This window comes from Capra hircus, chromosome 20, assembly GCF_001704415.2.
Source record: "Capra hircus breed San Clemente chromosome 20, ASM170441v1, whole genome shotgun sequence".
In the NCBI taxonomy this organism is placed as follows: Eukaryota; Metazoa; Chordata; class Mammalia; order Artiodactyla; family Bovidae; genus Capra; species Capra hircus.
The window spans coordinates 9,363,784-9,391,344 of record NC_030827.1 but is presented as its reverse complement, the minus strand read 5'-3'; the positions used below and the strand labels follow the sequence as shown (position 1 = coordinate 9,391,344).

The 27,561-nt window shown below is 40.9% G+C and overlaps 1 protein-coding gene across 2 annotated transcripts in view; it reads right to left on the bottom strand.

Annotated features, from left to right (window-relative positions):
- The window catches only part of MRPS27 (mitochondrial ribosomal protein S27), a 101,084-nt gene that overhangs the window by 8,123 nt on the left and 65,400 nt on the right, over positions 1-27,561 (bottom strand). Inside the window, exons 5-8 of one of the 2 annotated variants that reach the window (XM_005694569.2) lie at positions 14,525-14,639; positions 9,065-9,143; positions 4,733-4,848; positions 589-691 (exon numbers count right to left, since the gene is read on the bottom strand). In XM_005694569.2, coding sequence (XP_005694626.1) covers positions 589-691; positions 4,733-4,848; positions 9,065-9,143; positions 14,525-14,639 — 413 coding nt within the window. The remainder of the gene's footprint in view (positions 1-588; positions 692-4,732; positions 4,849-9,064; positions 9,144-14,524; positions 14,640-27,561) is intronic. The other variant, XM_018065726.1, reaches the window with a different exon arrangement.

Sequence of the window (27,561 nt, the reverse complement as noted above, 5' to 3'; positions counted from 1 at the left end):
CAAAAGGCCCTGCCCTCCTGACTGTCTGCTTCAATGCAGTCGGGGCTCTAAAGCAAAGCCCGCCGCCCTGTGCGTGGCACAGTCACACTGCACTAGCGAGTCCCTCTGTGCACTCCCAAAGGGCCACTGGATGTGCTCTCTGCATTCCTCTTCCCTCACCTGAAAACAATACCCACAATATGCATTCAATAATTTTCCTTCTGGACTTGGGTTTAAAAAGACAGGAAGATCTTTTTAATACTGGGAAAGAGTCTACTGGCTGGTTCTCCTAAATGAGGACCAGAACTTTCCTTTCTTTATCCCTTCTTCACACTGCTTACCACTGAATATAATCAAGAGCCACCAGAACTAGTTCTCACCTTGCCAGTGGTGAAAGGTTTTTAAATCCCACTTTGTCATCTTACCTAATAACTATAAGGCCATCAAAGTCCAGTTTTATGTCTAAAAATGAAAGCTGTACTGAAATTTCACAAGCCTAAATCAAATTATAATTTTATTATAATTAAGAAGTATAATTTTATTAAGAAGTAAAAGAAGGAATCAGTTCCTATTCGTAAGGAACAATGTTAGTAAGGACCTCCAGCTTACCAAGAAGTGCATAGCCGTACAACTGGGAACTCAATCCCACGGAGTTCTTCTGCTTCAGGCCTGGGAGTAACAGGGAGGCACCGAAGTTCCTCTCCTCTTCCCACTGAAACAGAATACAGAAGATCATGGTGTAGCCAAGCAATGTTTACTGTATGCAAAAATGTGAGCATTAATGACACAGAGGGAAGAAGAATTTGCTATAACATTAGGTAAAAGAAACAAAATATTCATACTAAAGCTACATGAGAATTCTGACTTTGTAAAGAAAAGATATGTTTGATGAAAAATGCAGAACAGAAACACTAATATGTTAACAGATTTCTAGGCAGTGAAATTACAAGCAATTCTGGTTTTCCTCTTTGTACTTTCCATTCCTTTCTGAATCTGGGGCAGTGAATAACAGCTCCTTTTACAATCAGAAAAGCAAAACAAAAATGAAGAGCCTACTCTGGATCAACACCGCCTCAAGGCAACCAATAAAGATTGCCCATGCTGTCGGCTCTGTACTCCCATTGCTATGACACAACAGAGCAGGCTTTCTCAATTTTAAACGATTCAGCAATAAGACTCCTTCTACTTCATAGTGTTCAAGTAAATACAACTATTAGACTGCTTTTAGATAGATTAATGCCTCTTAAAAATAAATTAGGCAATCAGAAACACTTAGTGATCACTTCTTTCAACCCAGGGTGCAACATTACACTTCAATAAAGTTGAAGCCTTTTGAGACATGGGGAAACGAAGGGGAGGCAAAAACCAAGCACTGCTGAGGCTGCTGCGGAGGGGCGACGGCAGTGACAGGGCTCACTGTGATCGCAGGCGCGAGGGGCGCCTTGGCAACCCCCTGGACAATGAGGGCCCTGATCATCTTGGTGTGGTGCCGGCACTATAGGAGTGCACAGCAGCCTGAGTCTTTGTTCTGGCCTAGAAATACAGAACGCAAAGCTCAGGTGGCCCTGCACTGGTCAGAGAATGAACAAGGTGTGCAAGCTACACCTGCAGCCAGGTGTGAGTGGGGCACCCCTGGTGTTAATGGGCACCAAAACCTCTTTCTTGGGAATGACCTTTGTGCAATGCAAGTGCAATTTCTTAAGGTTTTACTAAATCTTTGAAACCAGCAAAGGCCTTGGGAAAAAAACAAAGCCTCCCCAGGCGCTTCTGCAGCACACAGTTAAGAGAGTTGGTAATTAAGGAGGTCATTTCACTTTCAAAAGCAAATCACTCACAGCTTTGATTTCCCTCCACATAAACTGAAAAGGGGCTCAGGGAATAATAAATATCGAACCTTAAAGATGTTTTTCCTTTTTTTTAGGGAAAAACATGATCCATAGTATCAGGATGCAACAGGGGCTGAAGCCCAAATGAACAGCATCCTTGCTCTGCTAGAAACGATCGGGGGTGGTGATGGCGGCTGCAATGGTGATGCTTCCAAAAGGACTTTGACAGAGGTGAATGAAAACAAACGAACGTGTTAGACATTTTCTGATGACTGTCTGCAAATAACTCAACTACTGCTGTTTATATGAAAGGCCACTGATGTGTTAACATAAAATATTAGGTCTCTTCCAAGCCTTCTACCATATCTACTGTTATGGACTAAAACAGGAGCTATTTTCAAGGTTTCCTCATTTCATGCTTCTGCTTCTCCCATTAATACAAAGCAAACCCTCCTTCTCTCCCTCCCTCTTGTACTCCCCTTCACAGTCAGACATCTGCTCGCTGTCTCCTTTTGCACTTCTGACTCACTCCATAACACACTTCAACTTGGCTTCCGGCTCCATTATTATGTGGCTGTCACACCACTAAGTTAAATGCTCTTCATAAAAGTCCTCATCTCACCCACCTTCTCAGAAGCATTCTACATGCAGACCATCTTCCCATGGTGTTTGTCCCAACACAGTCTTGATTCTCCTTTTGGCTGTGGCTCTTGTGTAGACATTTATATATGGATTTATAAGTTACATCTCCAGTCCAGATTTTTCCATTCGGATGCCAGTTTCCCTTGGGAAATCTGACTGTCTCAAAGGTATCTCAAAATGTAACACATTCAGAGCCAAATCAGTGATTTTCCTCATCAAATGAAGCTTTTTCCCAGAGAGCCTTTTGCAAATACCCGGCGACTCTTTTGGGCCTCCCTGGTGGCTCAGACGGTAAAGAGTCTGCCTGCAATGCGGGAGATCTGGACTCGATCCCTGGCTCAGGAAGATCTCCTGGAGGAGCAACTGGCAACCCCCTCTAGCATTCTTGCCTGGAAAATCCCATGGATAAGAGGAGCTTGGCGAGCTAGAGTCCATGGGGTTGCAAAGAGTTGGACCTGACTGAGCGTTTAACACACACAAGTCACAGACGGAGGTCAGCTTTCCCCCTTACCTCTACATCTATTTCCCTCCCCAACATGTTCTTTGCCTCCTAGACACAGCAATCAACTACTCTAGCTCCCAGCACGTTCTGGTCCCCACATGACCAGCGTCTCTTGCTCAGACGACTACGAAAGTTGTGGCTAAGACTGGATGGGGGCCAGGGTGGCTGTGGTCAGAGTACTTAGATCAGAGCACAAAACTGATCATGTTACCCCATCTGCTTCAACCTTTTCAGTGGTTTCTTGCTGTGTTTAAGACGCAGACGAAACAGCTTTGCATGACCCACCCTCTAACTTTTATCTCATCCTACAATCCTCTCCGTGGCAGTGACACGATCTTTCCAACTCCCCACCTTCTATCCCCTTTCTGCTGACCACGTTCTTTCTGCTTCAGGGCTTTTGCATGTGACATTTCCTTGTCTTGGACTGTTCTTCCCCTCTTCAGTCTGTTAATTCCTATTCATGCTCCAAATATTAACTAAAGAAATACTTCCTTAAGGAAGTCTTCCCTAACTTACGTTTAAAATAAAAACAAAAACTCCCTACCATATAGTCTTTATAGTGCTCAGTACAGTCAAGTGTTTTTCTTTTCTGCCACGCCGCGGGACTTACAGGATCTTAGTTCCTTAAACAGGGACTAAACCTGGGCCATGGCAGTGAAAGCACCGAGTCCTAACCACTGGGCCACCAGGGAATTCCCTGTTTTGTTTTAAATGCCTATATTCTTCTTAGATTATAAGCAGGAGATATTTGTTCACCATCGTAAAACGAGCATGTGAAACACAGGGAATACAGTAGTTGCTCAAAATATATTTAATGAACTAATGAATGTGAGGTATGCCTCAGGCTATGACATTCATTTCAGAAAAACAAAACACACCATAATTTTTTTACAGTGGGGGCTACGCTAGATGATCTTTCCAGTTTGTACCCAAAGCAGTGTTTTCTGAGGTTACATTTGAGGTTAAGGGCAAAGTCTGTAGGGCCAGACTGCCTGGCTTCACCACCTATGAGCTCAGCCACTATTAGGCAGTATCTCTGTGCCCTAGTGTTCTCATCTGCACGGAGCTGAGAGGATTGAATGAAATGAATAAATCTAAAACACCAAGAAAACAGGAAGTGTAAAATAAGTGCTATTTAAGTATTAGCTACTGTTATTACTGCTGTTACTCTTAGGGGAGCAATAAACAATTGGAGAAGGCAATGGTAACCCACTCCAGTATTCTTCCCTGGAAAATCCCATGGACAGAGGAGCCTGGAGGGCTACAGTCCATGGGTCACAAAGAGTCGGACACAACTTAGTGACTAAGCAACAACAATGAAGAGATGAAACCAAAATTTGGTATTCTGGACTGACCCAGAGCAACCTTAGGAAAATACTGACACAAATTAAACCACCAGTATTTAATACCTGAAGGTGTGGTTAAAGCTAGCTACCTCACTGCTTCATTGGCATGCCATGCCCAGCTCTCACCGATCATCAATTGCCCATTTCTGAATGTGTGAAGCGCACTCAGCATAGCTCATGTTTCAGAATGTACATAAGGACTTTCACTTGAGATTCTTCCAAGTGGAAGAACGTTCAATGCCACTTTGTTAGAACCCAGGACCTAAAATGTATGGGTGAACACTCATTCCTGGTCGTGCAGGGTCACAGGGCTTCACAGCAGGTATCTTTTCCCTGATGCTGAGGGCAGGGCTTTCCTCTGGCCCCCACATCCCTACTGAGCAGCTGCTGCTTGCTTCTCTAAGGCTCTTAGTACTGTTTCAAGACAGGTCACTTACACTGAAGTCTGTCTTCTTTGCCAGGCACTGGTATAGAACATAGAGGGAGAGGAGTTGGGTGGAAGGAACTTCAAAAGCTTCTTGCATCATGATCTCAAAAACCATGGATAAGGCATCTGACAGGAAGACCAATGTAAAAATTAGGAAATTAGGTAACATCATCAAATCGGTATTTAACTATACATGCATGCATGCTAAGTCACTTTAATCATGTCCAACTCTTTGTAACCCTATGGACTGTAGCCTGCCAGGCTCCTCTGTCCATGGGGTTCTCCAGGCAAAATACTCTCCAGGAGGGTTTTCATGCCCTCCTCCAGGGGATCTTCTTGACCTCAGGATCAAACCCACATGTCTTACGTCTCCTGCATTGGCAGGTGGGTTCTTTACCACTAGCACCACCATAAGCTGAGGCATGATAGAAAAACACAAAGAATCATGAAGCTAAATGTGGGCTGTGGCCCTAGTTCTTCTGTAAAGCAGGTCTTTCCCCTGTCTTTAGCTTCTATTGTACACACTGCTAGGTATTAAATCAGGTGCTGTTGTACCACTGTTCTCAAGGACACAGAATAAACCACTTGATTTCTCAGTATCACCTTCATGATGATAAAATACCATTTGTCCCAGAGACTTCACAAGATTGTTGGACAGTCCAACAATACATATGAAAATGCCTCGTAAACTGTGAAGCAAATTTAAGGCAGCATGTCCATCAGCTAGAAGAGCTAAGGCGTACAGAAAGGAGACAAATATATTTTCCAGGTCACCCTGGTAAGAAGAGATAGAGAGGGCTGGGTGGAATGCCCCACTATATGTTCTGGAACTTTCTTTCTGTTTTGGAAAAAAAAGGACGAATGCTAAAGGTAATTTTAAATCCTAGGTATTATTTCAAAGACAGAAAACTGATGACTACAAAAAGGACAATCAGGTTCAATTTAAAAGAGTTGAAAGAATGGAAAGGAAAATGCATATTCATAAGTTGTAAGTCCTTGAGTTTAACACAGAAGATTCTTGTTTCCACATGAATGCTGATCACAGGAGACCAGATCTTTAGCAAGATCTGATTTATTTCCCCTCAATATTCCACAACGTAAGCGGAAGACAAGAAAATCAAGTTCAAATAATTTATTTCCCTTATTATTTGTTGTTAAATCAGAGATGTTAACATTGGTTTAAAATATAGTGCCTGCATATAATGTTTTCAATAACAGCTGCTCTGTTAAATGGTTTTTACATATACTCATAATTATAAGAGTTAGCACTCATTTGTAGCTATTGCTAGCCAGCTGGTTTTCTATGTGTTGTCATGGTTCTAAATGAGGTCAAATGCAAGAATTTCTATATTCTTTTTGTAAATGGGTAAACTGAGATGGACAGGCTGACCAAAGAGTCACCCAGTAAGTCAGTAGCAAAAAAGAGCCTGAAAGAGATATAAACAAACAAACAGTCCCCTACCCTACCAACAAACCAGTATTTTAAAAGAACAAGTAAAAGCTAAAAATATAGATCAGAAAAATGTTTTGCCAACTGTTCAATACTGAATTTAAAATTACACATGAATAAATAAAATTCATCTCTAATTTATATTCATTTTAGTCAGCTTGGGAAGTGAAATTAGATTGACCTATATAAGATTTCCTGTTCCTCTGTAATTATTTATGTACTTTGATATTTCCTATTTTAACAACGAAAGTATAATATTTTCTAATTTCTTGCCATAAACAATAATAATCTTCATCAGAACTTTATTTACAAAAGTTCTCAACATTATTTACTCTGAATTTAGGGGGGAACCCCCAAACTCCTTTTACCCTTTCAACATCCCCTTTAACAAGAGAGAGGGGAGAAAACTGCTACTACATAATTTTCCAGTGATAAACTAGTAAGAATTTTAAAATCTGATGTTCACAGAGAATGGAAGATAAAACATGCAAAGAGAATTATCTTTTAAAAATTATCTTTAATTTTAGTTCAATTTAGGAAATGCATGTTTAAAATGGAATGAAAATGGACAAGGGACAATAAGCATTAAAAAAAATAATATACAGCAAATATTTTTAGGCAGTCAACAACTCCAAGTCTTGTGAGAGAGAAGAGAAAGCAGGGAGGTCCTGGGTGCCCTGCCTAACCACTGCATCCTGATGCAATGGAAAAGGCTGAGGGACGAGGGATGTAACTCAATGACAGGAATCAAGGTGTCAAAAAGGAAAAATGACCACCAGTCCATATCTGTGTTCCTAAGGTAGTAACTACCCTAACACAGGCAAGGCTCAGAACCAAGCTTGAAGATGAAATGGTGGAAGGGGAAGCCAGAGTGTATCTTTAAACAATGGCACAGCCTCCTCTTTCCTTCTTCACCGTCTGTGTAGCTGAGAGCACAAGCGTGCTGTACCACCCTTCCCCGTCCACGGAGACTGGCAGGGCTCCACCTGACTGCTCTGTAGGGTCTGCCACAATCCCCATCTTTCCTTGGTCCGCCCTTATTGTAGATGAAGGTTAAGAGCCACTTCAGGTTAGTTCCATGGAGCCACAGGATTTTGGGGGTAAAGAAAACTCAAGAGATCACCGATGCACTTTCTCTGTTGTTGTTATTGTTCAGTCACTAAGTCCTGTCTGACTCAGCACGCCAGACTTCCCTGTCCTTCACCATCTCCTGGAGCTTGTTCAAGCTCATGTCCATTGAGTTGACGATGCTATCTAACCATCTCATCCTCTGTCTCCCCTCTTCTCCTCCTGCCCTCAATCTTTCCCAGCATCAAGGTCTTTTCCAATGAGTCGGCTCTTTGCATCAGGGGGCCAAAGTACTGGAGCTTCAGCATCAGTCCTTCCAATGAATATTCAGGGTTGAGTCCTTTAGGACTGACTGGCTTGATCTCCTTGCAGTCCAAGGGACTCTCAAGACTCTTCTGCAGCACCACAGTTCAAAAGCATCCATTCTTCAGGGCGTAGCCTTCTTTATGGTCTAATTCTCACATCCATACATGACTACTGGAAAAACCGTTAACTTTGACTAGATGGACCTTTGTCGGCAAAGTGATGTCTCTGCTTTTTAATATGCTGTCTAGGTTTGTCATAGCTTTTCTTCAAAGGAGCAAGCATCTTTCAATGTCATGGCTGCAGTCACCGTTTGCAGTGATTTCAGAGCCCTAGAAAATAAAATCTGTCACTGTTCCCACTTTTTCCTCATTTATTTGCCATGGAATGATGGGACCGGATCCCATGATCTTAGTTTTTTGAATGTTGAATTTTAAGCCAGCTTTTTCACTTTCATCAGGAGGCTCTTTAGTTTCTCTTCACTTTCTGCAATCCATTAGGGTGGTATCATCTGTATATCTCAAGTTGTTAGTATTTCTCCCAGCAATCTTGATTCCAGCTTGTGATGCATCCAGCCCAGCATTTCGCATGAAGTACTCTGCATATAAATTATATTTAACTTATATAGCAGGGTGACAATATACAGCCTTGTCATACTCCTTTCCCAATTTGGAACCAGTCTGTTGTTCCATGTCCGGTTCAAACTGTTGCGTCTTGACCTGTATACAGCCTTCTTAGGAGACAGGTAAGGTGGTCTGGTATTCCCATCTCTTGAAGAATTTTCCACAGTTTGTTGTGATCCACACAGTCAAAAGCTTTAGTGTAGTCAATGAACAGAAATATGTTTCTTTGGAATTCCCTTGCTTTTCCTATGATCCAACAGATGTTGGGAATTTGATTCCTGGTTCCTCCGCCTTTCTAAATCCAGCTTGGACATCTGGAAGATCTTGGTTCATGTACTGCTGAAGCCTAGCTCAAAGCATTTTGAGCATGATCTTGCTATCATGTGAAATGAGCACAACTGTATGGCAGTTTGAACACTGCACTTACATCAGAGACAGGGAAACAAAAGCCTAGGGAGGTAAACTGACTTCCCTTCACAGTGAGCATGCTACTCTCTCCAGGATAAGATTTCATGCTTATACACTTCACATGCTAGAACAACTGTGAGTAAGTAAAACAAAGTTAGCAAATTGTGCTTAAAACAAAGTCACGCTAATAGCTGAATTAATATAACCTTAACTAGCTGTGGAAGCTCAGACGGCTTTCTTGCATTAACTAAATTCACTGTCCTTTGCCCAAAGAGACGTGAACAAATAAATGTGAGAAACTCAGAGGAAAGAAGACCTGGATAGGAGTCTCCTATCTGGCCACCTGATAAGGTCAATCAACTGCGCATCTATTTCTGACTGAAAGAGTGATGTACAGATGTCATTAAGAAATTTTTTAGAAAGTGCCTATATTTACTTCCCTTTGGGAACTGTAGATCCATTATAAATGGACCTGGGTTTGATTTCATACCTTTGTAATTTTCTTTCTTTATGAAATGGTCCATCAGTAAGTTAAATGTATAGTTATCTGGAAAAATACCATATTGGACCTGCAATGAAAATAAAAATAAAAGTAAAATAAGAGAAAAAATTCATTAAGTTCAGTTTATAATATATGCCTATGTATTATTCAGGAAAAAAATTTGTTCCCATTAGCTTTAAAATATCTATCATTTTACAGCACCTGTGACAGTGAAATAGCAGCTGTGACTCATGCAGTTTGGTAACTGGAACTGCGGGTCAGGGTGAGAAAGTTGTGAGTGGGTGTCTGATACAAGACAACCGATGTGAAAAATAAAGCTCAATTCTAACGCTTCATCATAACTAAAAAAACCCCGAACCAAACCAAGAATATAAAAACCACCACACTCCACTGGTTCAGTGATTCTTTTAAAAAAGTATGAATATCAACACAAAAATGGAGTCCCAAGAGAAGGCACACATTAATTACACTATGCAGCATTTTCTGGTCCTTAGAGTGCTTTTCTTCCAACTTTACTAAAATATAACTCACATGTAACATTGTGTGATTTTAAGGTGTACAACACGATCATTTAACATGCATATATACTGCAAAATGATTACTACAATAAGGCTAGTTAACACATTCATTGCCTCACATAACAATTTTCTTTGAGTGGCAGTGGTGATGAGAATATTTAAGATCTACTCTCTTGGCAACTTTCAAGAATATAATACAGTACTCTTAACTACAGTCACTACGCTATACATTAGATCCTCAGAACTGACTCATCTTTGGAAGTTTGGATCCTTTGACCACCAGCTCCCCATTTCCACCCTCCTTCCCCAGACCCTGATATCCTTATTCTACACTGTTTCTATGAGTTCTGCTTTTTCAGATTTCACACATAAGTGAGATCATGAGGTATTTGTCTTTCTTTAAATGACTTATTCTACTTTGCAAAATGCTCTTAAGGTTTGTCCACATCATCTCAAATGGCAGAAGTTCCTTTTGAAAGGCTAAATATCTCACTGCATGTATATGCATAGGCTTCTCTGGTAGTTCAGATAGTAAAGAATCTGCCTGCAATGCAGGAGACCCAGGTTTACCCCGCCTCCCACCCCACACACATTTTCTTTATCCATTCACCTGTAAATGGACACTGAGGTTTCCATGGCTTGGCTGTTGTTAACAATGCTTCAATGAACATGGGGTTGCAGGTATCCCTTTGAGACAGTGAGTTCACCTCCTTTGGATATATAACCAGAAGTGGATTTGCTGGATCATATGGTATTTCTATTTTTAATTTCTTGAGTGATCTCCATACTATTTCCCATACTGGCTGTACCAATTTACATTCCCACCAACAGTGCATAAGGGACCCCTTTTTGCCCTCTTCTTGCCAGCATCTGTTATCTCTTGTCTCTGAGTTTTTAAAGACCCAAGAAACCTGAGATTTTTGTGCCTTCCTGTGTGATTTTCATGCACAATGAAGTCTGACTACTAATCATCTAAACTGTGGTTACATATTTATTTTAAATTCTTATTTCAGCAGGATTACCCACTCCCATCAACCACCAGAAACATCCAAGGAATTTTTTTTTCCAATTACACCCATCCTCCTTGAGAAATTCTGACAATCCTAAACCCCAGTTGTCAGTCTGCTGAACTGAGTCACTATTACTAGCAGACTGTACAGAATGCCTCAAATGTGCCGAAATACCAAAAAAAAAAAAAAAACCCACCAAAAAAAAGACATTCAGAAGTTACTGTTTTAAAAGTTGCAGCCCATGGGCAGTGTTTAAATTTATCAAAGCAGTCATTCAATCTGCGATAATCCATAAGGCAGGGTAAAAACAAAATATTTTAGAATGATAATTCATTAAAGCTGGAAGGAAACAAACTTAGGAATCAACTGGTCAGTGATTCTCAACCCTGGCTGCAAAAATCAACATGTAAGCTTTAAAAAGACACCAATGAGGTATGAATGGGCAGAGCACAGAGGATCAGGGGGTGGGGGCGGGGGGGCCAGTGAAACTAGCCCATATGATACAATAATGGTAGACGTGGGTCATTATACCTTGTTCAAAGCCATAGAGTAAACACAGACTTTGAGTGACTTGTGTTTCAATGCAGGTTCATCACTGTAATAAATGGCTCACTTGGATGAGGAATGCTGATAACGGGGGAGGCATGTCCCCACAAGTGCAGGGACAGGGAACATATGGAAAATTTCTGTACCTTCTGTTCAATTTTGCTGTGAAACTAAAATTGCTCTAAAAAATAAAATCTAAAAAAAAAATTTAAAAAACCAATTAAAATAAAATACCAATGCCTAGGCTCCAGAAAGACCAATTAAATTAGAATCCTGGGGGTGGAGAAAGCATCTATAATTTTTAAAAGCTTCTTACATGACTCTAATCGGCAGCCAATGGTGGAAATCACTGATTTGGTACACCTCACTTGACTTAGAGCTGAAAAAACTAAGACCCAAAAGAATAAAATTACTATTTGCCTAAAGTGAAAGTGTTAGTTCATCAGTCGTGTACGACTCTCTGCGACCCCATGGACTGTAGCTCACCAGGCTCCTCGTCCATGGAATTCTCTAGGCAAGAATACTGCAGTGGGTAGCCATTCCCTTCTCCATGGGATCCTTCCCAAATCATGGATTGAACTCAGGTCTCCTATACTGCAAGCAGATTCTTTACCATTTGAGACACCAGGGAAGCCCATTTGCCTAAGGTTAAGAACAATTGGTAGAATTTATGGTGTTATAGCTTGGGTCTTCTGACTCTCTGTCTGGTGTGTTTTTCACTAAAAGACTAGTAACAATAAAAAGTAAGGTAGAAATATTAGATTTATCAGTGAACCTGCTTATCTACTTTATCCAATTATAAGCTTCCCAAGAGAAAGGATAGGGTGTTGCCCATTTTTGTGACAATGCCATGCCCAGCACAACACCTCACATACAATCTGTCTGCAATGTATATCAAGTTAAACTGGTAATCAAGTAAGTCATAGGAACAAAGACTCCCCAAGACAAATTCAGTATTTCTTTTTGAGTTAAAAAACAGAAGGTTCAGTGACACTACAGATATAATACAGTTCCAGAGAAATATTATCAAAGTCTTGTTATAGGCCAAACCAGGATTGTAGCTTGAGATTCACAATAACAACGTTCTAACTTTTGTTTATTTTGTCCTTATTTCATACTACGAGGGGAATGAAGAGTCAGTTGCTGGGTGAACTGTAACATTCAGAAAGGCCTAATTGCAGGGGCTTCCGGGGATTGAAGACTTGGGAAGACATGTTCTGAATAATCTAGAAAGTCTGTCTTTTCAAAAATGTATAAGAGATATGAATGCTCTGGAGACTGTACTCTAGAAAATGGTCAGGTCTTTTACCCTAAATGTCACCAAAGGAAACTAGGCAAAAACCCCAAGACTTAGGGATCAAGAATGAAATGCCCACCAACAGAGTTTCTGTGATTGGAGTACTAACTTTTCCCTTTCACCTCTCCATTTTTAAGTCACTATGCTTGGAAAAGCCACAGCTATAGGAATATTTATTTTTAATGTGCTGATTAATTTATACCAGCTCCATTCTAAAAGGTTCAGTTCAGTTGAGTTGCTCAGTCGTGTCTGACTTTTTGTGACCCCATGAATCGAGCACGCCAGGCCTCCCTATCCAACACCAACTCCCAGAGTTCACTCAAACTCATGTCCAACGAGTCGGTGATGTCATCCAACCATCTCATCCTCTGTCGCCCCCTTCTCTTTCTGCCCCCAATCCCAGCATCAGAGTCTTTTCCAATGAGTCAACTCTTTGCATGAGGTGGCCAAAGTATTGGAGTTTCAGCTTCAGTATCAGTCCTTCCAACCAACACCCAGGACTGATCTCCTTTACGATGGACTGGTTGGATCTCCTTGCAGTCCAAGGGACTCTCAAGAGTCTTCTCTAATACCACAGTTCAAAAGCATCAATTCTTCAGCACTCAGCTTTCTTCACAGTCCAATTCTCACATCTATACATGACCACTGGAAAAACCACAGCCTTGACTAGACAGACCTTTGTTGGCAAAGTAATGTCTCTGCTTTTGAATATGCTGTCTAGGTTGCTCATAACTTTCCTTCCAAGGAGTAAGCGTCTTTTAATTTCATGGGTGCAGTCACCATATGCAGTGATTTGGGAGCCCAAAAATATAAAGTCTGACACTGTTTCCACTGTTTCCCCATCTATTTCCCATGAAGTGATGGGACCGGATGCCATGGTCTTCATTTTCTGAATGTTGAGCTTTAAGCCAACATTTTCACTCTCCTCTTTCACTTTCATCAAGAGGCTTTTTAGTTCCTCTTCACTTTCTGCCATAAGGGTGGTGTCATCTGCATATCTGAGGTTATTGAGATCTCTCCCGGCAATCTTGATTCTAGCTTGTGCTTCTTCCAGCCCAGCATTTCTCATGATGTACTCTGCATAGAAGTTAAATAAGCAGGGTGACAATATACAGCCTTGACGTACTCCTTTTCCTATTTGGAACCAGTCTGTTGTTCCATGTCCAGTTCTAACTGTTGCTTCCTGACCTACATATAGGTTTCTCAAGAGGCAGGTCAGGTGGTCTGGTATTCCCATCTCTTTCAGAATTTTTCAGTTTATTGTGATCCACACACTCAAAGGCTTTGGTATAATCAATAAAGCAGAAATAGATGTTTTTCTGGAACTCTCTTGCCTTTTCCATGATCCAGCGGATGTTGGCAATTTGATCTCTGGTTCTTCTACCTTCTCTAAAACCAGCTTGAACATCTGGAAGTTCACAGTTCACGTATTGCTGAAGCCTGGCTTGGAGAATTTTGAGCATTACTTTACTAGCATGTGAGATGAGTGCAATTATGTAGCAGTTTGAGCATTCTTTGGCATTGCCTTTCTTTGGGATTGGAATGAAAACTGACCTTTTCCAGTCCTGTGGTCACTGCTGAGTTTTCCAAATTTGCTGGCATATTGAGTGCAGCACTTTCACAGCATCGTCTTTCAGGATTTGAAACAGCTCAACTGGAATTCCATCACCTCCACTAGCTTTGTTCAGTTATGCTTTCTAAGGCCCACTTGACTTCACATTCCAGGATGTCTGGCTCTAAGTGAGTGATGACACCATCATGATTATCTGGGTCATGAAGATCTTTTTGTACAGTTCTTCTGTGTATTCTTGCCACCTCTTCTTAATATCTTCTGCTTCTGTTAGATCCATACCATTTCTGTCATTTATCGAGCCCATCTTTGCATGAAATGTTCCCATGGTATCTCTAATTTTCTTGAAGAGATCTCTAGTCTTTCCCATTCTGTTATCTGAGGGCAAATAAATTTAAAAGCTATTTCTTGTACTATTCTCTGCTGTACTGTAATGGAACACGTAATGGTACAGACACCATCTTGCCTATACTGAGAATAAGCTGCAAATACCAGCAAACCACTCACCTTATTTACAAGGGTATATAAGGCTTTGTCTTCTGCACCATATTTCAGACACTGCCTAATCCAGGTGTGGATAGTCCAGTCTCTCAGGTACCAGCAGTTGGGGCTGTGTCGAAATCTAAATAAAACACAAGAAGAGAAAAAACTAGTTTTAACTCTTAGATGTCAATGCCAAAATCCATCTTCCATCAGCAGGTCCCCCTCTGAGGAATTTACATATGATCATAAAAGTCAGGAAGGCCAACAGCTAATGAAATTGAGGATAAAACTCATTAACATCTGAAATGGGAAAGAGAAGGCAAAATAACAGTAATAAAAATTTTATAAAAATTTTACTCCTTATTTATATTCCCTAATTCAACATCTTGTTTTAATATGAGATTTATGAAAAATGATTTCAGGAATATGCTATACTAGAAGACAGATATGGAAGTTCATTGGAAAAGGAAATGGCAACCCACTCGAGTATTCTTGCCTGGAGAATCGCATGTACTGAGGAGCCTGGCGGGCTGTGGTCAGTCCACGGGGTCACAGACAGTCCGACACAACTGTGTGACTGAATAACAACAATGGAAGCTCATACTTTAGAGGTTTAAAACAGATGAAGCAAAAAATAAAAACTAGAACAGCACAGCAATTTTAGAGGAAAATCAGCTGTGAGTTACATTGCTTTTTCTTGAGGCAGTTAGGAGAGACTGGGACACTCTTCAGTGAATTGAAAGAAAAAAAAAAAAGAATTAAAGAAATGAGCAAAATTTAGCATTCAGGCCCTCCAGGATCCACGATCATTCTGACTTTCACACAGCTCCATTCCAGCGCTTCAGTCTATCTCCTCTTGCTTCCTGCTGCTCCCCACATGGTTTTTAAAGGCCTAAGCTGTGCAAGCTGAGGTGTATATAGTACCAGTATTCCCACAAAGGAGTGGAACTTGGAAGGGAATTCAAATGCTAGTCTTGCCATGAGCTGGCACACATTGGCTGGAGCAGCTTTTGCTTGCTCCTGGGGTCTGTGCCACGAGGCTGAGTGACAGGGGAGGACAGGGGCGACGGGCATGAGGAGGCCACATAAAGGGCTGTGCTGTCCTCTAGCTGCTTATCTGTTTTGACCTGGACGGTTCCTTAAACATCATCTCATGTCAGCTCAAGCCTGCACCTTTTCTTTGAACCTTCAGGAAGTGGAAGCAGGTCAATCTCTGGACCCCACAAAACTAAAAAAGTCAATTTGTCTTCTTATTATAAAAACAAAAGGCAAGACAAAAACTTAAAGTGAAAGAATGTTGTGCCATATTTGAGAGTTGGGGCTACAGGCTAATACTGGGGGTTTGCAGAGGCCAGTTATTCAATCTGCCACCTGCTATTTCCTGCCATCTGGTATTGGGATAGTTTCCTGCTGACTAGGTTTTCTGCCAAAGTAAAAGCTGAGAGAAAGAGAGCAAGTGAGAAGTAGTACTTAATTTAGGCTGTTTATTAGTGATCTGTTGAGAGATTTGACAAAAATAAGATTTGAAGATATGTTTTAGATTTAGTCATGCAGCCCTGCCTACTCTTATGAATGCTTTACATTTGGCTGGAAAAAGTTTTTCTCACTTGATCTTTCCTTACAGAATTAACCCCTTTAAAAGCAGAAAGATAGAAATATGTCAAATTAGGTTTAAGATGAGAGTGACCTGGCCAGAGAAAGGCCATTGTATAAGTGCCCTAGATATGGTCTAATGAGATCCTCTGCATAGAAATGAAAACATACCTTTTAGTATTTCACGCTTTCCCTCACATTTTAAAATCAGTAGCTGAGCTAATTGAGCTTCCTTCCTTGTTACTCTGAAAAATCTGAGATTTTAAGTGTAACAACCAATTAAAAGCTAATTTTATTATTATTATAATTGTTAAAGTCAAGTGAAATACCAGCTGTATTGCCTAAAGATGCTGATGCTTCCTGGGTAGCCTGAAGGCTTCCTGGACAGTGACCAGCGGGGCGGGGGTGACTGCCTTGCTCAACACTGATTCCTTGGTGCCTGACACATTTTGTGGCCCATGACAGGTTTTCAACAAATCATAAAAGAGCTTTAATCAACACTGATCATTATGCTAACTTCTATGGTTATTTTAGAATTATAAATTCCCTGTTTGGGCATTTATAATCTCATTACAAAAATAATGCCTTAGGAAGCATCACTATGAACAAAGCTAGTGGAGGTGATGGAATCCCAGCTGAGCTATTTCAAATCCTAAAAGATGGTGCTGTGAAAGTGCTGCACTCAATAAGCCAGCAAATTTGGAAAACTCAGCAGTGGCCACAGGACTAGATAAGGTCAGTTTTTACTCCAATCCCAAAGAAAGGCAATGCCAAAGAATGTTCAAACTACTGCACAATTGCACTCATCTCACACAGTAGCAAAATAATGCTCAAAATTCTCCAAGCTAGGCTTCAACAGTACATGAACTGAAAACTTTCAGATGTTGAAGCTGGATTTAGAAAACTCAGAGGAACCAGAGATCAAACTGCCAACATCCACTGGATTACAGAAAAAGCAAGAGAATTCCAGAAAAACATCTACTTCTGCTTGATTGATGACATTAAAGCCTTTGACTGTGCGGATCACAACAAACTATGGAAAATTCTTAAAGAGATGGGAATACTAGACCACCTTAATTACCTCCTGGAAAAACTATATGCAGGTCAAGAAGCAACGGTTAGAACTGGACATGGAACCACAGACTGGTTCCAAATATTGGAAAAGGAGTACGTCAAGGCTGTATATTGTCACCTTGCTTATTTAACTTATATACAGAGTACATCATGCGAAATGCAGGCTGGATGAAGCACAAGCTGCAATCAAGACTGTTGGGAGAAATATCAATAAGCTCAGATATGCAGATGACACCACCCTTAAGGCAGAAAGTGAAGAAGAACTAAAGAGCCTCTTGATGGTGAAAGAAGAGAGTGAAAAAGCTGGCTTAAAACTCAACATTCAGAAAAAACTAAGATCATGGCATCTGGTCCCATCACTCCATGGCAGATAGATGGGGAAACAATGGAAACAGTGACAGGCTTTATTTCCTTGGGCTCCACAATCACCACAGACACTTGCTCCTTGGAAGAAAAGCTATGACAAAACTGCAGAGCGTATTAAAAAGCAGAGACATTACTTTGCCAACAAAGGGTAGACCACTAAAGTTATTTCTTTTCTTTCTGATGGACTTTAAAATAAGAGCACCGTGACCATACCCAACCAAACACCCTTTTCTTTTATTCACGATCAGCAGACTATTTTCAGGCTTTGAAAGAGTACCAAAGATTGACACAATCTACCTACAGACCTTCAAAGCTGAGATGAAAATTTGTGTACAGCCTTTCGCTAACCTTCTGAGGCTAACTTTTAACACATGGAGAAACAGAGAAGTCTTCTCAAATTTTCTGTCACACTTTACTTCTTAGAAGTCTAACGGGAAAGTTACTCAAGACCTCACATAACTAATATTGGAAGATATGTCAACAGGCTCACATGGGTCTTCACTAAGCTAACTCCCTTTCCCATCCTAGAGCAGGGCTACTTGGTGTGATCTCTGTTCTGTGAGACCTAATAATCCAGACATAGCTGTGACCAGGGCATTTTCAACTAAGTGACAACATGAAATCAATTTAGGAGTTAGAAGCAAACATGTATTAGGCACACACATATTATGACATACGCTGCTCAAAGTGCAATTCCTACATTTCCTAGCCAGGCAACAAGTAAACTCCTTTTTAAGTCCTCATCAGCATTAAAAAAAAAAAAAAAAAAAAAAAAGCACACAACTTATCCAACCGTCTAGAATACAAACCACTCAAGAGTACTGAGATGGGTCCAACTTTGGATGGTGAGTTTAAGAATTCTCTGTCAGTGACTCTTTAAGCAGTTCAGACAGAAACACGCAGGCTCTTTTCAGACCTGCCAGTGGTAATACAATAGCCAGGTAAGTCTCTGGAATGGGTACTCGCCTGGAACAACTGCAAACTGCCAGGCCAGCATGCTCCCTTTCAGCCAAGGGAAAGGCAAAGAGACAAGAACACAACTAACACATTGATTTTCCAAATTGCCTGCAAACAGACTGGCTTTTGTTCTTGCCTGGTGGGACCACCAGCCTGGCAGATTACAGGCAGCCACTGTAGGAGTCCCCTCTGTGCCCCATGCCATCAGCTGTTTGCTCACCTCGACAGAAGCTTTATTATTGTCCACGCCAGCAGGCTGCCAAGCTAGGCAAACCGTGTGAGTGTGGAAAAGATAAACAGATGCAACCCAAATAACCCCAACAAGGCTTGTGCTCACAAACACAAGAGACCTTCTGAGCTTCCCAGTTATAAAACAGAAGCAAACTCGACAATTCTATGGATGTAAGTATTTTCTTGGAAGCAAGAAGGGACACAAAGAAGGAGAAGGAGAGGATGAAGCATGCTCTCAAGCTCTGGCTCTATTAGTTCCCAAAGCTGGTATCCCATGGCTGAAGAGACATCTATCCACAGTGCTAAGTGGAGTTTCCAGGTGAAGCCAGAACTTGCCCAGGCCAGTCAAACAGCAGGTATTGAGAAGCTTTCTGTCCTCAAAAATCAAGCAACATCCTGGACTTTTCCGGGCATCTGCCATCACTACATTGCATTCAAGACTGATGTCACCAGGAAGGAAGGAGAGCAGAGTCACATTGCATGCATGACATGGGGCAAAAGTCTTTGCTACCCTTTGAGATACCTTAGAAGGGGAGAGCAGTTCTGTAAGTGAAGTTGAGAGTGAAGAGAAACACACCAGACACTTATTATGATTTACATAGGAGGGACTTCACTTTGTGTACAAGTCACACCGGATTTCCTATGTGTAACCAATTTCATTAAAAAAAAAAAAATGCCATCGACTTCCTTCTATGGGTTCAACTGAAGGTTACTGTTGTAGGCCTAAGTGGTGATGCGCCTCAGCTCCTTCAGTATCACAGATAAAAGCGCTCCTGGCTGAGCAGGACTAATGCACAGATGCCAGAGCCTGGAGCTCAGCGGCCCCACCATTCAGCTGCAGTGCTGGCTCTTCCATATGAATGAGCAAGCTTTCCACAACATTTATCTGATTATGAGAGCCACCATCCTTAAACATACATGTGCAGCTTTCCCTCCTCCCGAGTGAATTCTGTATCCTGTGGCAACAGGCTTTACAGATGGAGACCTCAGCCCCTGAGATGGGTAGACATGGAGATTTGAGGTGGGGGGGGCGTTGGGGGGGCTGGCGTAGAAGGAGGACAGGAAGAACGCCAGGAAGAGAAAACAGCTGGTTCCAGGGCTTGCAGTGTGGACTGGAAATCTTATCAATGACACAAAGTATGTAATTATTAAAAGGTTTTGAGTGCTTCCCTGAACTAGAACCAACGAGCAAGAGAGTGTTCTGTGACTATTCAAACCAGAATCTGATTCAATCATGGCCATCCACTTTCTAATTCTACTAGGATAATTACTTTTTTTTTGCATCCTGATGGAAATCCTGCTTTCATCAATTATTAGTTGGCCTCAACTACCACAAATAAAACAAGTTTTGATGCAACAGTTTTCTAATGACTATTATATCTTTGTCAAATGTTTGCAAGGTTAATAGAGGAGTCCAATATAGGAACTGATAGTAGAGACGTCCATATTCCAGATTAAAACTACTTTCTTGCTTGAGATCCCAGATTCCTACTTTCATAGGGGAACTTCAGGCAATTTTAACTTTCAAAAAATGTCCTGACTGTGCATGAAGTGATGCATCAAGAGCAAGAATCTCCTCCAAAACATTCCCCTAGCAAATGTTGAATCAGTTGGGACTTGTACATTTTCAATGAATTTATTATCTACCTCTGAGGCAGATAAAAATGCCTTTAAAAAAAATTTTAACACTTTTTTTCTTTTTTAAGAAACAAGTTTATAAAGCTATAACATACAAACAGTAAAATTCATACTTTTCAGTGTATTTGTGACTTTTGACAAAATGCATCCAGTTGCATAATCACCACCACGGTCACACTGTAAGAACAGTTTTATTACCCCGAAAAATTCTTAATGCCTCGCTTAGAGTCAGCTTCTTTGGGGTTTGCTGGCTAATTTAGGCAAATTTTATATAGATACTTCCTAAAGAGTTATTAATTTCTGACCCTGGAGTTATCAATTTTATGAGGAAAAGCAATCCCCGTTAGTTTGTAATTTACATTCTGCCAATTTCCAACACAGAATTTGAAAAAATTAAAACTCAGTGTAACAAGTAGTTTCCTCTGAGTCCTATACACAGCCATTAGACATCTGACATTCCTGTCTGCCATTCTAAAAAGTAAGTGGATTTTTGGTAGAGACTAACACAAGCATAGAATTTTACAAATGTGGAGTGCTAAATAAATCCAGCACAATAACACTTTTTTAAAGTGAAGATGGATAACAGAAGGACTTGTTAGATATCAAAGTCGAAGTCTAAATGTGTCAGACCCAGAGCTTAAAAACAAGTTCACCTGTATTTCACCCGATAATAATGAAATAACACTTCACATTGAGAAACTACTCTAGGAGAAATACTCTATTTTCCACATCCATGCAAGGACAAATAGGACCTACATCCCCAAATGATTCTGTCTTCTCTCTGATCTGGCTGTTGTTTAGCCAGATTGACATCACCCTATATAAAAGACCTATTTTTCAATCACCACGTCAATATTTAGCAAGTAGCTATACTGTACCGCATGATTTGTACTTTATCCCTGCTGGTCCACCCGGTTTCCTCTAATTTCAAACAATCTTAAGGATGACAGCTCTTCCTTTCTGATGTGCTTAGTTGCTCAGTCTGACGCTTTGCAACTCCACGGACTGCAGCCTGCCGGGCTCCTCTGTCCATGGGGATTCTCCAGGCAAGAATACTGGAGAGGGTTGCCATACTTTCCTCCAGGAGATCTTCCCAACCCAGGGATCCAACCCAGGTCTCTCACACTGCAGGCAGATTCTTTACTGACTGGGCCACCAGAGAAGCCCTTTCAGATACAGAAAGAGAAAACCTATATCCTGACTATGCTTTGCTGTTCTTTCTCTCATGGTTTACAAAGCACAGGAGCCAGTCAGATGAAGCCAACTGCTCTTTGTCTGAAGCCTACTGTTTTTATCAGCCTCTAAAAGGTGAATATGGATAACAGGTGAGGATTATTTGCAGGGAGAACTGGAAAAGAAAAAAGTATTCACGGTGATTGCTGATGTGCTCTCCTGGCAAAGATCCTAAAACCATTCAATGTCCATCTTTGTGGCCAACAACTGACCTGTCAGTGAAACTGCATCCAGAAGTGTCTGGTGGGGCTTCTCCAGCCACTTGCAAGCTGGACACACAGATTAGCTTCATGCCTGAGCCGGTGGAGTGCAAGGTGAAGCTAAAGGCAGAGGGCCTTTCTCTCAGAACAGCAGGAAGCTGAAAAAATTGGATTTTGGATCCAGTCCTATTTATGAAAACACACAGAGTTGTGGGAACTGGCTTGAGTTGGACAGAGATATGGCAAGTATTTTTGGTTTTCAGTAGGAAATCTATGAGCCAGTTTTAAAAAGATGTCAACATTTCCTGATGTCTTCTAAAGTTCTGGCTAGGAACTTCAGACAGAACTTCTGCAAAATAGTGAATAATAAGATCACTAAAGACAGGAAAATCACATATATTAATTAACCAGGGGTAAGCTGTATATCTGAAGAGTTCTCAGGGAGGGGGAGGTGCAGAAGCAAAAGGAGGAAAACAAACAAAATATGGAATTGAGAATTTCTGGAGTATTTTAGGCTTAGTGAAGGTGTCAGGATTAAGTCTGCCACCAAAGAAATGAGCAGGCAGAGAGGCCTGGCCCAGGGGATGGCGCACACCAGCGTAAAAGCAGAGAAGAGTTAAGCTGATGTTGAGCAGATTTACACATCTTTTTCTGTGTGGGATTATGGATCTCTTTTGGGATATTTCTGATGGAAGAGAAGCTCAGCACTAATCAGGGTATCTTAAGAATCATATATATATATTTTTTTTTAATAAGGAAGAAAAGCATCTCAGTGTTTTAAACATTTTGATTCTCTAACACATGGAAAAGTTAAATCTCAAAAGATTCTGTTTATAGAAAAAGGTAAGGCTGGATTTCCTTCCAGCTATACAACTCAAGTTTTGATTTCAATATTAAACCTTTAAGCAAAGGCACAGGACAAGTTTTCTCTTTTTATGTGTTCGACAACAGTAGGCGTTTGATGATTTAGCAATAGTGACTAGGCCTCTAGGACTATATAACTACCAATAATGTATGTTGAAACTCATGAGTAATATTTACATTTGAAACAATAATCCACCTCTGGTTTTGAAGTATTATCCTGCCGATAAACAGATGAAGCCAGGAGGAAATACTGCCTTTTTATTCAAGGCAGGAGGAGTTCAGAGATGGCAGAGAAGTGGAATAAAATGTGGTCATTCTGGAAAGCCACCTACTCCTCACTTCTGCCCCCTGCCGTCTCCTTGCAATAAGTTCAGGGAACAGACAAGCTGATGAGAGATTGAAACCAAAAACAGGACAGAGAGAGAGAAAAAAAGAGAAAGAGAGAGAGTGTGTGTGAGTTTAATTGCTAAGTTGTGTCCGACTCTACAACCCTGTGGACTGTAGCCCGCCAGGCTCCTCTGACCATGGGATTTCCCGGGCAAGAATTCGAGAGTGGATTGCCATTTCTTTCTCTATGGGATCTTCCTGACCCAGAGATCGAACCCATGGCAGATGGATTCTTTACCACTGAGCCAACGGGGAAGCCCAAAACAGGGGTTCAGTTCAGTCGCTCAGTCATGTCTGACTCTTTGCGACCCCATGAATCGCAGCACTCCAGGCCTCCCTGTCCATCACCAACTCCCGGAGTTCACTCAGACTCACGTCCATCGAGTCAGTGATGCCATCCAGCCATCTCATCCTCTGTCGTCCCCTTCTCCTCCTGCCCTCAATCCCTCCCAGCATCAGAGTCTTTTCCAATGAGTCAACTCTTCGCGTGAGGTGGCCAAAGTACTGGAGCTTCAGCTTCAGCATCATTCCTTCCAAAGAAATCCCGGGGCTGATCTCCTTCAGAATGGACTGGTTGGATCTCCTTGCAGTTCAAGGGACTCTCAAGAGTCTTCTCCAACACCACAGTTCAAAAGCACCAATTCATCGGCGCTCAGCTTTCTTCACAGTCCGACTCTCACATCCATACATGACCACTGGAAAAACCATAGCCTTGACTAGAAGGACCTTTGTTGGCAAAGTAATGTCTCTGCTTTTGAATATGCTATCTAGGTTGGTTATAACTTTTCTTCCAAGGAGTAAGCGTCTTTTAATTTCATGGCTGCAGTCACCATCTGCAGTGATTTTGGAGCCCCAAAAAATAAAACAGCAGTACACAGACTCAAAGACCTTCCCAACACACACACACACGTTCTAAATAAAAATCTTAGACTCCTCTCAAGATTGGAAGAGACTCTGAAAGCCATCTAGGCCAAGTAAATTGGGGATGGGGAAGGAAGGAAAGCTCATATAGAATTAGAGAATCTAGGGACCTTTAATAACCCCTGTTCACTGAATTATTTATTGAGAAGTCACTACTTATCAAGTCCTATACTGCATAATGTGAATCTAGTCTAATTTCTCTACTTTATAGATGAGGAATCTCAGTGTCCAATGGGATGAAATGATTTTCCCAAGATAAGCCAGATAACAGTTCTATAAACTAGGCTGTTTACTTACTATTCCACCACTGCCTTTCAATTCTTTTATTTGTAAGACATCTTTCAGAAACATCTCTACAGTGTGACAAAGGTCTCTAACCTACTAAAAAAATAAAATATTTAGGCTCTGAAACAGTTCTGGAACTGCCCTGAACCAGCTGTCTCACTTTGTAATGTCACTCGATCCTCGGGGTTTCAGTTCTTACGACTGTAAGATGAAGAGACAGGATTATCTGGATCATGCATGAAGTCACATGTCTGCAGGGGCTAGTCAGTTATTATCAATATGAGTCCATGAAGAATCGTGTAAGACAATAGGTATAAAACTGATTGTATTATTATCAAGCAAAGTAGCCTCCTAGTTGTACTGTTTTTGAAAACTCTATGAGCCAAGCAAAATACACTGGAACTCAACTAGGCCAGACCCCTGAAACTCCTTCCAGCTCTCACGTTGAGTGACTGAAGAATATGCCTAATCCACTTCCTAAAACATCATACTGTATTTACCCATCTCTATTAACTGGAGAAATAGCCCTGATACAAAGAAGTGAACAGAGACTCAAAGATACAAGCTCCCACTCAGCCCACACCTGACTCTGCTGCACTAGCCTCGCTCCCCTGCCAGGCGAGCGTCGCTTCGCTCAGCGCTGGCAGCGCACAGACTGTGGGGACTGCAGGCCTTGCAAACTGGCATCTAAGCTTTCAAGGTGAAAGGGCACAATCACTAGATTAAAGTCAAGGTCCTTAAACGTAGATTTTAACTGGAGATCACGTTTTGTAGGATAATAAAAATTTCAGCATTGAAATTTTTTTACTCAAGGATTTTTTTTACTCAAACGAATACTTCATTGTATTCAATTTATATTTAAGAGTCAGCCATTCAAAGTAACTTTTCTATAAATCACAAATTGTTTTTGTATGTTGCTACTTCCTTTTACTCCTTAAATTATTGCTAAGCATCATAAACATACAAATAGTTCACTGCCATAACTTATTTTTGGTTTCAAACTCCTGTTAAGTGGCAATTCTTAGAGCAGATATAGTTTTTGTCTTCAAAAAATGGGGAGTGATTTGGGAGTGGTTACAGGGATATTAAGAAATTATTTGCCAGTTTCTGGAAACATAAAAGAACACAATCACTTTTTGCACCAAAAAAAAAAAAAAAAAAGAAATTTGAAAACAGAGGTTTAGATTTGTTAGTCCAACTGTTTTCTAGAAGCCTTAATCTACCAATTACTAAAACACCTTTATTTATATATGAATGGAAGAGAATGAAAGTGTCCCTTCTTTCTTGTGCTGCCAAACAATAAAAATCAGAATAACTGCATTTAATAAGCATCTCCACTATTTAGCTCAAGCTAGCACTCCCATATATAGAACCAAACTTTTAAATAATGGAACATTTGAAATTGTACAAACACAAGAAAATTCTTAGTATATAAGAATGACCAAATGCAATAAGATAACAATCATAAGAATGATTTCCAATTTTGAACAGGGAGAAGCTAATTTCTTGATAAAACTCCCAAAACAAACCATCCATACAACCACCATACTACAGTTAAATAAAAGCTCTTATGCTGGCCCACAAGGAGGGAATGAACAATTTGAACAACATCTTTTATTGCCTGAGAAAATTTTTTAAAATGACTCAAAGTGCCAGGAGAGCTGTCTCAATCCAACTGCAGACAGCTTTTCAAAATCCCTCTGCTTCTCTAAGGATGAGTCATGAGAGGAGAGCGCATCTTGGCAAAGACACAGTCTTTCCTCTGGTTCCACTCACTCCCCCTCTTATTAAAAAAAAAAAAGCTTTGATGGATAACAGTTAAATAGATTCCAGACAGGCTTAACTGGAGAAGTCTGAACACCAGGGAGGCAAAATATCATCGCAGAAGTCTCCATTGTTTGCCACTGTGAGCCACAGACTCGGGGAAGCATCTCCCGCATCCTAAAAAGGGCTGGGTCCATTGATCATGTGCCAGACCGTGGCTGTTGTGCTTTGTGGGACAGCAGAGGGAAACAACCTATGAAAATACCTTTGCTTCCTAGCTTCCTAAACGTCATTAGCTCATCTGCTGAACAATTACAGTGAGCTGGCAGGGGCGGGAGCCTGTTGTTTACGAGTGTACATCGAATGCAAATACACCTGCAGCAGCTGTAGGTGATCCACGGGGACATGGCTGTGACAGTGCATGCAGCCTTCAGCGGACAGGCGCAGTTTTCCTTTCACTAACTTTAGGCAAAAAAGCAAGGGAGCTAGTTAAAAAGAAAATTTTTTTTATAGGGAGCTAGTTAAAAAGAAATTTTTTTTTTAAAAGGAGAATAAGTAAGGAAAAACTGAGTGTTAAACTAGGGAGAATAGTTTCGCTACTACACCTATATAGAATCACTTATTCCAACAGAATAGGGCATGTGGTGAGGGCAAAAATGCTCTTTTCTGCATCTGATCATTCACCAGCCTACAAAGAATCAGGATGCTCGGCTGGGCACTGAGTGACAAAGATAAGCAAAGAGACTTCTTGCCTTCAGAGAGGCTAGACTGGGATCACCAAAACCAAGCATCTTGTGAGCATCTAAAACAAGCATCGGAAGGCAATTTATAAGCATCATACTGGAATCCCTATTTACATAACAACGATTATTTCATAACACATGGTACTCAATTTTCTGAAAATCGCCTCTCAATAGAAAAGTAAATTCAATGTTTCTCTCCTCTTCCCAATAGTCTTTTTTGTTTTCTTTGGATATATTTTAAAGATAAACATTACAGATATAAAGTTATACCTTCCTCCTTCCACTTTCCAGAGGAGGAAAGTTGGTGGACATCATTTTAAGGCATGCTTTTATACCTTTATTAACTAGAGGTGTGCCCTGTGCTGAGTACTTTAGGGTGCATATGCCTTTTAACTCTGTATTCAAGGGTCTGTCTGATGAGAACTCAGCCAAACCATAGTAGTATGTGTGGTATTCTGGGAGCAAAAGGGTAGGGACAGAAACAATAAAAATTTCTGTTATCTGGGATGTGAGAGAGGCTCAGATACCACTTTACTGTGGAAACTAATCACCAACACCACCAGGAAAATCCCTGACAAGGTAGGTGACTGCTCTCTGTATTTGACTGGAGCCCAGTCCTGACTCACTAAGAGTCAGTTTTGTCATCTGTAAAATAGAGGTGATAATGCCGTTATCACTGGTTTACTATGAAAATCAAAGGATAATTGGATTAAGTAAGTTGACAACTTTTAATCCTTTTTGGAACAAAGCAGAGTAAAAATATGCTCACAAGCAAGAATTATTTTTGTCACAGTCTACTTTATAT